At 38.4% G+C, this 13,299-nt stretch overlaps 1 protein-coding gene across 6 annotated transcripts; it reads left to right on the plus strand.

Annotated features, from left to right (window-relative positions):
- The first annotated feature begins 3,566 nt into the window (after positions 1-3,566).
- LOC149819630 (uncharacterized) lies at positions 3,567-12,718 on the plus strand. 6 transcript variants are annotated; one of them, XM_089982572.1, is made up of 6 exons: positions 3,567-3,750; positions 4,124-5,725; positions 5,941-6,015; positions 6,240-6,457; positions 10,994-11,217; positions 11,677-12,718. In XM_089982572.1, the coding sequence occupies exons 2-6, from the start codon at positions 4,561-4,563 to the stop codon at positions 12,380-12,382; spliced, it is 2,388 nt and encodes a 795-aa protein (XP_089838698.1). In that variant the 5' UTR covers positions 3,567-3,750; positions 4,124-4,560; the 3' UTR covers positions 12,383-12,718. The 6 variants fall into 6 exon arrangements, with proteins under 6 accessions (XP_089838698.1, XP_089838703.1, XP_089838699.1 ...); XM_089982577.1 differs by lacking the exon at positions 3,567-3,750 and having other exon boundaries at positions 3,786-5,725; positions 11,677-12,205; positions 12,291-12,718; XM_089982573.1 differs by lacking the exon at positions 3,567-3,750 and adding an exon at positions 3,789-4,040.
- The last annotated feature ends 581 nt before the right edge of the window (positions 12,719-13,299 follow it).

Here is a 13,299-nt window from a genome sequence, read left to right on the forward strand (position 1 = left end):
AAAATATATGGTGTATATTTAATATGATACCATAAACATAGCTACCAAATGTTAATCTAACCATACATTTGTGTTTAGCATTATATTTACTGTATTAAAAGATTTTACCAGTATAATACACCATAGGATTCTATTTTTGAGATGAAAAATCAACCACTCACAATTCATGAAGATATGTGTGGTTTAAAAATGGTATAAAACATCATGTTTGAATCAACTTTAACACATGGATATAGTAAATAAAACATGTTAAACATGATCCAAATCTTAAATATATGTAAATCAAGTATAAAATACCTCAAGTTATGGTGGTATAGTACCACAATGGAATCCACAATTTTAGAAAACCAAAAATGTCAACCTAAGTGTACTTTGATAATTATTTATAACAAAGGCCTTGTGTTTCTTTTAAACATTAAATCCATACATCCTATCCCTATTTCTATTTCTTTAGTGCAGTGTCACTAGCCACTCTTAAATTCGAGAGTATCATTAGACATAGGCCGCTGAGCTAGGGATGGCAGTGGACCGGGGGAAAGGGAGGCCCCGCCCCGTTTGAACCAGGGATGAAGGGTATGAAACGAGGATGGAGGCGGGGACGAAGGTTAAAATCCATCCCCGTTTGGGGATGGACGTACCCTTTTCCCTGCCCTGCCTCATCCCCGCCCTGCCCCGCCGCGTCCCTGCCACTTTTCCCCCCCTCATCTCCGCCCCGCCTCATCCCCGTTTGAACCGGGGATGGAAGACATGAAACGGGGATGAAGGCGGGGGTGGAGGTTAAAATCCATCCCCACCGGGGATGGAGGTTCTAATCTTGAGGCGGGGTGGGGGTGGAGACCTTGTCCCCTGCCCCGCCCAACTGCCATCCCTACGCTGAGCCCAAGGGCACGAGGATTCTGCCCTCGAGTTAAAACCAGTGTTGTTAGTATCGCTATCATCTTGAATCGGCCAATAAGTTTCTTATCGTCAAAAAATTGATACTGACCAGAATCGACTGTTTTTTAATAAATATAAAAAATAGCTTAAATTAATTTTTTAATATTATTTAATGTCTTTAACACGTCACATTCTGATTGACATGTAATATTTTTAATTATTTTTTAGCCGATTCAGAACCATTCACTTGAGAATCGGTATTGAACGATTCACCTGAATCGTTGGCCAAACGATACAGGTCTGATTCTGATATTGGCAACATTGTTCAAAACACTTTAATAAACCAATAACTTTTATAAATCGCCGTAAGGCCAAGTTCATAATGATTTGATCATATTCATACTTCATAATAGTGAAGACAAAACTAAAATGCAATAAATTTTTATGTTAATTGTAATAACCATGGTAGTATAAGAACAAGAATTTTGCTTTACATGCAATATTTAAGTTGCATTGGTTATCGATTAGCACCACTTTAATAGCACTGCATACACACTTCATCTTATAAAATATACAAGTAATATGGATGGCAGTGGACCGGGGAAAATGGGGCCCAGCTCCGCCTCAAGCCATTTGGACCAGGAATGGAGGACATGAAGGATGTTAGAATCAAAATCCGTGTGGGGGATGGACTTATGCTTTTTCCCGCCCCGCTCCGCCTCATCCTCGATCCCTGTTAGTAAAATGCTAAAATACTCTTTAGGGATGACAGTGGACCGAGGAAAAACAGGCCCCGCCCGCCTTGGCCCGTTTGAAACGGAGATGGAGGACATGAAATGAGGATGGGGGACAGAATTTTAAGACGGGGCAGGGGCGGAGACCTTGTCCCGGGCCCCCACCCCGGTCCACTGCCATCCGTAATAGGTAACTACCTGCTGATTTAGATATTTTTATTCATTCACGCCTGTGGTTTCTTAGAAAGAAAGAATTTTAATGTGTAGCACTAAAATATGCAATTAAAAAAATAGTTATTGAGACGTATTTACTCCCTATGCTCCTATAGGGAGATAACGATTTGGATGTCATTATCTCATAGGTATTTTTGGTTTAAATCATTCTTTAGTATTGATGTGTATATGATTCTTGTTGTGAACTTGGTGAAAACCAGGTTTAGTGTCATCCATACAGCACTTTCAAAATAATTAGGTTTAAAACCTGGTTAACAGATGTCCACCCAAATGTTAAAACCGGGTTTCCAAAAAATCAGTTTTTTTTTTATTTACACGGAGAAACTGCCCATATGATCAGAGACCTAGCGCAGTACTTAAGGTCGTTGTACTAGCAACATAAAACTCCATGGCTTACCCCTTGCCCCCAATGAGTCAGCAGGCTTTGGCTTGCGTAAGGGGTGTGAGTCTAGGGGTGGCAATCAGGTCGGGTCGGCGGGTTGGTGGGTCGGGTTAATGGGTTGGCAGATCAAAATACCTCAACATGAATACAACCCATTTATTAAACGGGTAACCCGACACGACACGGTTAACCCGTTTAATAAATGGGCCGGGTCGGGTCGACACGACACGATTGCACAACACGGCGACCCGTTTATTAAACGGGTCAACCCGATAACATAGACACAATAACTGACCCGGGTAACGCGAATAACACAATTAGAAAAAAAATACATATTATACTTTTTTTCTGCAAATCTCAATATGAAATTGTACATAAAGTCATAAACATAAAGACAACATCAACATAATTGTCTTACAAGTTACAACCATACTACAAACATATCCACCAAGTTGTTTTACAATCAACAAGATAAACATAAATAATTAAACGGGTTGACCTGCCCGCCTAACCCGTTTAATAAACGGGTCAAACGGGTTGACGGTTTGGCATACCCCTAACACGAACATGACCCGTTTAATAAACGGGTTAGGCGGGTTGACCCATTTACAACATGAACCCGCTTAAGCCAAACCCTAACCCGGCTAAGAAGCGGGTTGGGTCAGATTTTGCCACCCTTAGGTGTGACACCCATGAGATTTAAAAAAAAAAACAAGTTTTGTAAGGTGTCATCCAAACGCAACCAAAGTAGCATAAGCCCCGGGGCCTAGCCTCTAAGTTTTACACTGCCGGCACGACAATCCTTTGAGTTATAAATTCAAAAAAGTAGTTTGCTAATAATCTCTTAATTAAGAAACAATGGAAAATAAAATGACCACTCACAGCACACATTATGACATTCCCCATTCCATGAACTTTGAATACCAACCACTTATTTGCAAAGTGACAGAGCCATCACTTTAAGTTGAAATATATTTAGCTAAAAGCAGCAAGCATCTTTTGTTTAACATAGCAACCCAAGTTGGCCATCAAGCCACTAAGTCACTAACAAATTCCTTCAATGTGGCTTTGTACATGAATATGGGACCCAATTACTCATCTGGGTCGATCCTATTCAAATCTGACAAAGTTCATTTACGCAAAAAAGGTTTATTTACGGCCTAACTAGGACCTCATTCAGCTGAGCGTCACCCGACCCATGTCCGTATCCCAGTAAACTGGATTAAGGTACACCTAAAAGAGACCCGGATCCGACCCGTTACATTGATATCCCAAGACGTGTCCGAGGAAGTCGAAGTGTTTGTTATGTCTATTACCTTTATTTCCACGACAGAAGCTGCTGCTTTTGTTTGATTACTTTATTCATTGGTTACCATATTGATTAAATTGAGGTTGTGAAATTAAAAGGAGTCGGTGGTCGCTCTCTTGCTCTCTGTGGCCTTAGAAGACTCTGCCAAGTAATCTCCTGTGGAGCAATTCATGCCGTGTTTCCTTCTTCCTCCTCTCTGCATCACGTTGATTCAGGTAAACCCACCAAAAAGAATTCCATTTTTTTTTCGTTTTTGCTTTCTCTTCGTAGGTTTTCGATTACCTACGCCGATTCCTTAATTTTCTTTCATTCGATTGTTGAAATGGATCTGCCTTTTCCAGAATTCTGTTATTTTTTGTGGTTTTGAATTGTGGGTATCATCGCTTTTCCTGAGTTTCGACGATGGTGTTTGGTAATTAAGGAAGAAAATGAGTTTTAGCTGTTTTAATTATGGTTTTTGTGATGAGAATTTCTTTTCCGTTTCGTTTGATTAGAAGGGTTTTAGGTGAATTCTGTTATGAACTCTAACTGCTTTATATTTTTATCTTTTTAATCTTAGTTGTGTTGATGAGGGATTATATGTGACAGGTGTTCAATTAAGATTTATGAGTGGTTTTGATAAGAGTTTTCAGTAATCTGCGTGGAGATTTAGAGGTGAAGGAAGTGAATTCCGAGGCGTTTTTCTGATTGACGGGTCTGTTGGTGTATGAGATTTCAAAAGGAATTCATCGAACAAGTTGAATTGGGTTGTTTTCGAATTTTCAATTGTGTTGATGGCAACAAGCGTTTTCTGGACAGATCCGATGAGTATGATGGAATTTGGATGACAGGTTTCTTGTTTTTGAAATTTAGGTTATAAGACAGACTGCTGGAAAAATTCAAAGTTTTGGTATGAATAAACAGAGGAACCAGGGTGCTTCATGAGTTGAAGATGCTTATTTTCCACTAGGAATGCTGCTATTATTGTGAATCCAAAGGAGATTTGAAGCAGCTTTCTGTTATCTGGGGAAGAATTCTTTGTAAACATGGGGGCTTCCAACTCGAAACCACAAGGTGACAAAGCACTGTTATTGTGTAGGGAAAGGAAGCGCTTTGTAAGACAAGCCATTGAGGGGAGGTGTGCGCTGGCTGCTGCTCATGTTTCTTATGTCCGATCACTTCACAGTGTCGGAATAGCTCTTAGGAAACTTTTTGAACCTGCTTCTTTGGCAGATTCTTCCTTGTATACTTCCCCAAGTGCAACCCCTGAGCCCTCTGCCTTTACAGAGAAGTCCCGTTCTCGATTCTCATATCCGTCTCCTTCCATGTCCAACCATGTAGAGGCAGTGGAAATGCTTTCTTCACCAGCAATCACATCTCCATATTCTTCTAGGCAGGTCCATGTGAATTATATGAAATCCAGTAGGAATACTAGCACCACCATCAAGGAGAAGCCCAACCTTCCAGTAACCGTAACGTTGCACCACTCATCGAATGCCACTACCCACAATTCAGTATCTGAATTTGCTGAAAGCTCCTCTCCTTCTAGTCCAATATCTCCACAGTCGAAAGGGGCTACTCCATGGGACTATTTTGATATTTTCCCTTCTGTTGAGAACCAATATTCATTTCAAGCTGGTAGGGAAACAAGTCCTGGGTTTGATGACGCCGATTATCTTAAACAGCTTCGCGAAGAGGAGGGAATTCCTGATCTGGAAGAGGAAGGGGAAAAGGACTTTCTTAATGGAAAGGGTGATGGAGTTCCTGATTTGGGAGAGGAACATGAGGACTTTCTTAATGGAAAGGGTGTCGATCATGAACCCAACCAAGAATCTGAATCATCCTCTGAAGATGAGACATTTCAAAATTTTGGAAGACATAACAGGAAGGTTTCAAGGTCTTATTCCCATAGCGCATCACCAGTTAGTGAACCATTGCTTGAAGAGAAAAAAAATAGTATGGTAGAGAACGATCAATATCCTGTGGAGACAGCATCTGACAATACTCCAACTGACGCACTGATTTTGAAAAGAAAAATACAAGTGCCGAGAGAGACTCCTCCTGCAAATGTCATCACATCAAAGGATTTCGTATCAAGTATGAAGGACATTGAACTTCTTTTTCTTAAAGCTTCCGAGTCTGGGAAGGAGGTCCAGAAGATGCTTGAAGTGAATAGCATGCATTCTCTACCCAATTTCACAGAGAAGAAAGGTGAGCCATCTTCTCTTTTATCGCCATTTGTAATTTTTTTCTTTTTAGTGAAACCTTTTGTTTCTTGTATTTCTGTTTTTCTTAATTTATATCAGACGCTCTACATATAATCTATGTTAGATGTGCTACAAATAATTTACGTGAAATACAAGTCATGAGTATCTCTATCTTTTTGTTTTGAAATGCACAAAATTAACAAACATAATGTGATGCAGCACAAAAATCTCAGATCTCGTTGTTTCTCTCGGCATGTCTGGCTTGTTGTGATGATACAACACTTGCTCCTCCTGGTAGGTTAAACCTATCTTTTCTAGTTTCCATGTAGGCTCCAAACAATTTTCTTGTACTTAATAACATAATTCTCTTTTCTTGCAATAACAATTTGGTAATACAATCTTTTTTGTGATTGATCAATATATTAGTTGCTGATTGGAAACATTTGTGCATACTTTCCTTGTTGGACTGATATTTCATTGTTATCTGTGATGCCTCCGATCTCTCATTTTCTGGTTAGACCAAGCACCAAATGCATTGAAGCTTATAGCTTGGCATCAGTCAACAACAACCCTTTCTTCATCATCAAGGAATCCTTTGACATCAACATCTTTGAGGGATGATGTAGATGACAGCAGCATTGATTATGGGGATGCATTCTGCATGAATTCAGGGAGTCATGCGTCTACCCTGGATCGATTGTATGCATGGGAAAGAAAGCTTTCTGCTGAAGTCAAGGTGTTCTTTTGATGCTTTTTATCTGATGAACTAACCTGAATATTTTTTTACTATTCATGTTTATAGCATCTCACTATTCCTTCTTTTATTGCTAAGAGTCTGTTGCATATCCATGCAGTGTCCTGATTGTGTATGCTGAGCTTTCTGATGAAGTCAAGGTGTTCTTTTGATGCTTTTTATCTAATGAACTAACCTGAATGTTTTTTAGTATTCATGTATATAGCATCCCACCGTTGCTTCTTTTATTGCTAAGAGTCTGTTGCATATCCATGTAAGTCCTGATTATGTATGCTGCGTGATTCCTGATACAAGATGAATGCTATAAAAAAGTGAACATCTTTGACAACTTTCCATTCTTTTTAACTATGTTAAGTTCATAACATTGCAATGTGATGGTCTCAGTTATTGAGAACGAAGCTGTGGGTTTCCTTATTCTACCTATTAGATTGTATGGATCCTTATCTAATTTGAAAGATTGTGCAAGTTGCTGAAGAAAAAAATTAAGGGAACGTAAAGTAAAACCTATGTAGTCAATGGGTGGTGGTCAAACCTTCGTACAGAATGTTTGGCAGTGCACCCACACTATCAACCTTTTTACCTGGTTTTAGAAACAAACATGGAGCTTGCTGGATTTTAACAATTCAACAGAAGCCAACTTTCTGCACAACCTACTTCTTCTTCAAGGACAAAAAAAATTGGGCCTAATGAACAATTTTCTTATAGAGATTGACTTGGCGAAAAGATACCGTTCAGCCGAACAGGTGACCAAGTTCTTCATGAAGACTCTAGTACTGGGGAATCCCTCAACTTGTAGGTGAAAGCGATCCCTAGTTCACAGGGTGAGTAGGAACAAGTTATTAGTTTGGACCTCTACCTTCCTACTAGATATGATCTGTCTTTCTGTCTGTCCCTTTTGGCAAAAGAATCAAGGCATCCACTCCCAACTGTAGCAAGTTATCCCACCACGATGGTAATGATTTTGAATTGAATAGTGCTAACTGTTAACACTGTCTGATTTCCTTCTTTTTGGTTCTCTCGTCTTAGGTTGGCATTCTTTTTTTCCTTATGGTTTCTTTATTATTTGTTTTGGTTCCATTATCCTTTTAAAGCTTAAGCTTGTCCATTTAGACAAGCCATTGACTCAGTCATCCACAAAAAGAAAATAAGTGAGGTTTGGATTCGATTGAGAGACCCTGGACACCATAAAATGTTATTTCTATTGCTAAAACGAATTTCAGGTTACTTATCAAATTGGATTCTAGTGCATAAGATTTAATGGCTTTGTTTGTAGAACATGAAACCAATGAAGTTGACGGTTCAAAAACTATAAAAAGATGTCAGTCAAGCAGATCTCCCATATTGTCTTGTCTACTTTATTTGGAATTGGATTGTAATAGAAAAAGAGCCTTTTGCTTGGCCTCAAGTGTTTTCAGTGTTTTCTTTTGATAAAGTTCATCACCAATGAAGATAAATAAAATTTGTCAAATCTCCTTTTCAAATGTTTTGCTCTTAAGGACACCCAAATTGCTGCATCTCAAGTGCAATTTGTTCCATTTAGGAGCAAGATAGGTGTTCAGTAAAGAAAAAGGAACCGTTTCAAGATGAAACCACAGTAATTTGGGAAGAAGCAAATTAAGAGTCTGGTTTTAACCCTGTCAAGTGATACAAGGAATCAGGAAGGAAAGTTTAATTGTATCTAAGGTTATGTCTCCTTATCCATGATACTTGTTTGAAAGTGCCGTTTGTCAGGTGGGGTTGAGATATTGTTGATTTTGCAATCATGTCTGGGCATGAGCTACTTGAAAATTTAGATTATTTCTATAAAAGAATTAGGAAGCAGTTTGCTCCCCTGTTTGCCAGTGAAGGTGTTCTGAGAAAAAGGGAGGCAATGGGAACATATCACAATCATGAATTTTTTATTACTAATTGTCATAACTAGCATGCTCTCTCTCTCTCTCTCCATGGTGCTTAATTGATGACACCAGTGATTGAGATTGTTTCTTTCTATTCATGACCTCTAGAGGGCATAGTGATGCTGTAATGTTGTTATAAATACTATCTAATTCTTCCTTTTGATCTGACCTTTTTTTGAGGCACAAAGTTTGCTTCCTAGCAAAAGAACAGGTAGGTCGTCAAAACCAGGTCTAGACATTTGTATGATGGTCATGATTCTCATGAACATTTCATTTCCAATAACATAGAGTACTCATCATTGTTGATTTCATGCCTGAGCTAATTTTTTGCAGAGTTCCTTCATGTTGTTGCATGTTCATCAATATCGGCACCAAGATAATAATGAATGTCAAGAATGCAATTTCTAGCGAGATTTATTAATGCATTTTTCTTAAGAAAGCAACTGAAAATTCTTGGGTTTTCCTTGAAGGAGAGTAAAATTTGAGAAAATGGCTGTCACATGGGTGTGGGTGTGGGTGCGGGTACGGGTGCAGCGCAATTTCAAAAATTTTGGACACAGGGACACGGCTATATATATAACAATAATAAGACTGTAAATTTTAAAGCAAAAATAAAAAAGTAATTCTATTGAAGTAACAAAACAAACATACCAAAATATAACACATAAAGAAGCTTGTGAGTATGATAACAACAAAACTTATCATAAATGGATAAAAATAGACTCGGTCAAAGTTGACCGAGTCCAAAATTAATTTTAAAAAATGAACAAAAATAAACTCGGTCAAAGTTGACCGAGTCCAAAATGTGGACGGACTCGGCCCTGGTGCGATGACCGTGTCTGCCTCGTGTATGAAGCTGCACCCGTGTCCGCACCCGTGTTGGGGCGTGTCGACGCGGGTGCGTTGACCTTTTAGCCGAGTCCGTGTGACTTAGGAAAATGGTACATGGTATCCTCTCCCCCCCCCCCCCCCCAAAAAAAAAAAAGGAATTTCTTGCAATAATATCATGATAATTTTAAATTGGAGATAAAGTGATATTAAGAGTGCTCTTCCTGGATCAATCTCCAACTAGAAGCTGCAATACCATGATTAATTATTTAACAGAACAAACTTAAGATGGCTTAGCACAAAATAGAACTGGGTAAAGTTGGCCATTCTTTACCACAGTTTTATTCTACTGAAAATGGAAAACTTGACTCATCATTATCATCAAACTTTATTTTTCAAAATTTTCCCAAATATATCCCATTTTTCTTTGTTTTTCTGTACCCCTGAGATCTATTTTCCCAATGGCTTTCCGTGAAGAGTCCAAAGTTCCCAACTCCTTGTCTGAGAGGAGGGGCTGTCAATGGGGCCTTTGGGTAGTAATTTTTTATCTTATCCAGTCAAATTTGATTGATGAATACTTTTCTTTTTAAAGAAGGATTTGAAATTTGGAAAACCATTCAAATATGTTAATCAATGTTCTAAAAGCCTTACCATATTTCACAAACAGGCATACCAGTCAGTAGTCCTTCCAAGGTCTTTTTGATCATTCTCTGAAAATTTCTCTAGGTCCTATACTCTCTTTTGCAAGCGGTAGTAGTACTTCAACACTCCGTTGGATCTACACAGGAATTGGAAAAAAAAATGAAATGATAATGCATTACATTTGCACATTCACCTAACTCTCAAAAATAAAAATTTCACAGTTACCTAGACCTCCACTTCTTCTCATATAAAGCACGAGTTAGAGCTTAGCTTCACTGAGCTTCTGAGGATGGTTCATCTATTGCCATCAAAATGGTGTCAGAGCACATTGTCTTGTTGCTTTTACTCTTTTATTTATCCACTTGATTTTTCATTTCCCTTTTTCTATTTTTCCTCTTCGAAGAAAAACATAAAATCAAGAAATAGTAATTCTGATAGGAATTTTTTGCTTTAGACTAATGTATTTTTGGTTTTACAATACCTTTGCATAATGCCTTGAAATTTGGAAATTTCTCAATTTTTTCATGGTATTCACTCATTTGAATAATTGTTTTTGCAAATTCGTAATGACCCTTTCTTGCTCTGAATTCAGTTCTTTATGTATACAGATAGTTAATGAGGAAGTAACAAAAGCAACTTGCAACGATGCTGTAAACTTTTTAACTTGTTCTAAACACAATAAACAAGAACCAGTTGCATTTACCAAAACACTGAAGTATTGCTTGCTGCAAAGTGTACTTTTATGAAGAAAAATTGAGATTCAACTGAATGAATTGGATATGATGGAAATTATAAAATTAAATTTATCTATCTTAGGTGACTGAATCTAGGTCCATGGCTTTAATGCTTGATGACCCATGTATGCATTTTTTAATGAATTGAGAATGTTTGTTGGAGTTATGGAAATACAGAGTTTGATTTCACTTGCATTGAGGCTTGAGTATTTGTACTTTTGACGGTAAGTTCTATATTTTGTTTCTGATACAGCTTTCACCCATTTCTTTACTTCACTTTGCTTATGGTGTAATAGCATTGACAGTCTTCTGCTGCTTCATTACTGTGAATAATTTCAGGAATTTTAACATACTTGAAATAACAATATTATACTTACAATCATTGTGGAAATTTCGTGTTAACTTTTTCATTCTTATAGGCCAGCGGATTCATCCGAAGCAAATATGATATGAAATGCAAACAACTTAGACATCTAGAAGCAAGGGGAGAAAAACGTGAAAGGATTGACAAAAAACGGGCTACTGTTAAGGATCTTCACTCCAGAATCCTAGTTGCCATTCACCAGATTGACTCAATATCAAGGAAAATTGAGGAGCGAACGGACAAGGAGCTGCAACCACAACTTGAAGAGTTGGTTGAGGGGTATTTTTTCTAATCTCAGGTTCAATCATGCATAAAACACTGGTTTTCAAGTAATTACCTCAATGGATCTTGCACTTTTGTCGTCTCAGGGCATAGAATGCTATGATGTGCAGATAATTCTTAACTATTTTTATGGCAGAGGGATGACAATGAATCGGATACTTACCGAAATCCAACTGAATTTCATTCCATTTAGTTGCATTTGGTAAGCCAAAACCATATCCAATTATAATCCGGTGCAGATATGGTTTCAATTTTTGCCATCCTAATCCGTTTAGCCAACATCCGATTAGTCGAATATGGTATTGGCCACATCCCATCTGAATCCAAACTGTTTACATCCCTATTTGACATCAGAAAATAGAACCCCCAAATGTTTGGGAAAATAAAAAACCTCCAATTATTTATTACTGTGTGGACTTCTTGCTTTCTCTTAACTTTGTGCTTTGCATGCTCCAGATTAGCTCGAATGTGGAAAACAATGTTTGAATGCCATCTGGCACAACTGGGGATCATCAAGGGAGCATATATTACTCCACAAGCCGCATTTCCAACTCACTCTCAATCTCGCAGACAGGTGGCCATTGAACTGGTAAATGAACTGAGCTCTCTGAACATGAGCTTCTCAAAATGGATATCTGCACACAAATTATATTTGAAGTCTCTTTACGCCTGGCTGCTCAAGTATGTCCCTCAGCGCCATAAGCCAGTAAAGAGGAGGAAAATGCAGAACGTGGAGTTTTGTCCTCGTAGAGATGGCGCACCACCAATATTCGTTACCTGCTGTGACTGGTCCGAGCTAGTTAATGGATTACCTGCCAAAGAAGTTTCTGATGCAATCAAAGAACTGGCATCTGAGGTTCATCGTTTACTGCCACCCCAAGAAGAAAACAGGGGAAAGAATTCGAAGTTGACAACCTCACTGTCATGGAAAACAAAGGGCTACAAGGATCGGGACGGATATAAGGCTGTAGATTTCGAGTACAGGGTAGCTGATACCGATTTGCACTCTGTTTTTGATAGTTTGAAACCAAAACTAGAGGAGTTTTTTAACGAGTTAGTTATGTTTGCAGCAAAGTCATCAGAAATGTATGAAAAAGTTAAAGCTGCCACTCTTGATGCCCACATTCTCTATCACCAGGGTGGACAAAAGCTGAGTTATTGATTGTTGATGGTAGATATCGCAATTCTTGTGTAGGCATTGGTTGGTGAGGCTTCGTTTCACACCACTTTGACAAGAGTACAGGAATAACATCAGATAGGAAGTCTTATTCTATATTTCAAGTTTGTAAATTGGAGCAAATAAACGGGGCTTTGGTTTGGAGCTATTGCATATCTGAAGGTAGACTATAAAAATATCAATTTTGTTTGTTTGGTCGTGGAAACGCCATAACATAATTTCAATCTCTATAAAAATGCATTGTATAATTTGTGGTGCATGTGTCTAAAACAGTATGAATCTGTAAAGCATAGTAATGAATATGATCTGCTTATTTTTGTGTTTATCAGGCCCATTGCACCAATTTTCGTTTTGTGCTGCTTCTTTATTGCATATTTAACGGATTAGATCTTATGTTTCGTCTTAGCATGTTTGCAAAAAATTCGATTCCCTTGCATCTCAAGTTAGCCTTGGGGGCACGATGGTCATTCATGGTTCGACTCCTTCAGGATGTGCGGCTGCCTTTAACTGGTGGGCTCCATAGGGACTTGGGTGTCGGTGACTCCACCCGGGGTTTACCTCACATGGGGCAGGCCCATTAAGTGACCCGGTTCTCGGCGAGAGTTTTTTTACTATTTGGACGTCAAAAAAAAAAAAAGATTCATTGCTTTAGAGCGTTCATCGTGTCATGGAGTCAGGTTTGTGCTGCTTGATCTATGTGTTACTTGGATCCGTTTTTTTTTGCTGTAGGGCCGCAAACAGATTGGATATTGTCAAATATCCTATACGAGTCTGGCAGGTTATTTCCGGATATGGATCTTTTTACTGCATTCCAATCGGTTTGGATTAATTTTAGATTTGGATACGTATTTTAAGTCGGATCTGTAGTTGATCCAAATAAAAAAATCTGATCAGGTTACATT

The sequence above is a fragment of the Nuphar pumila genome, chromosome 12 (assembly GCF_984573655.1).
Source record: "Nuphar pumila chromosome 12, dmNupPumi1.hap1.1, whole genome shotgun sequence".
Classification (NCBI taxonomy): domain Eukaryota; kingdom Viridiplantae; phylum Streptophyta; class Magnoliopsida; order Nymphaeales; family Nymphaeaceae; genus Nuphar; species Nuphar pumila.

Coding starts and splice junctions, on each gene's coding strand:
- LOC149819630 (XM_089982572.1), top strand. CDS start 4,561: ATGGGGGCTTCCAACTCGAAACCACAAGGTGACAAAGCACTGTTATTG. Junction 5,726..5,940: donor CAATTTCACAGAGAAGAAAG/GTGAGCCATCTT, acceptor AATGTGATGCAG/CACAAAAATCTCAGATCTCG. Junction 6,016..6,239: donor TACAACACTTGCTCCTCCTG/GTAGGTTAAACC, acceptor TTTTCTGGTTAG/ACCAAGCACCAAATGCATTG.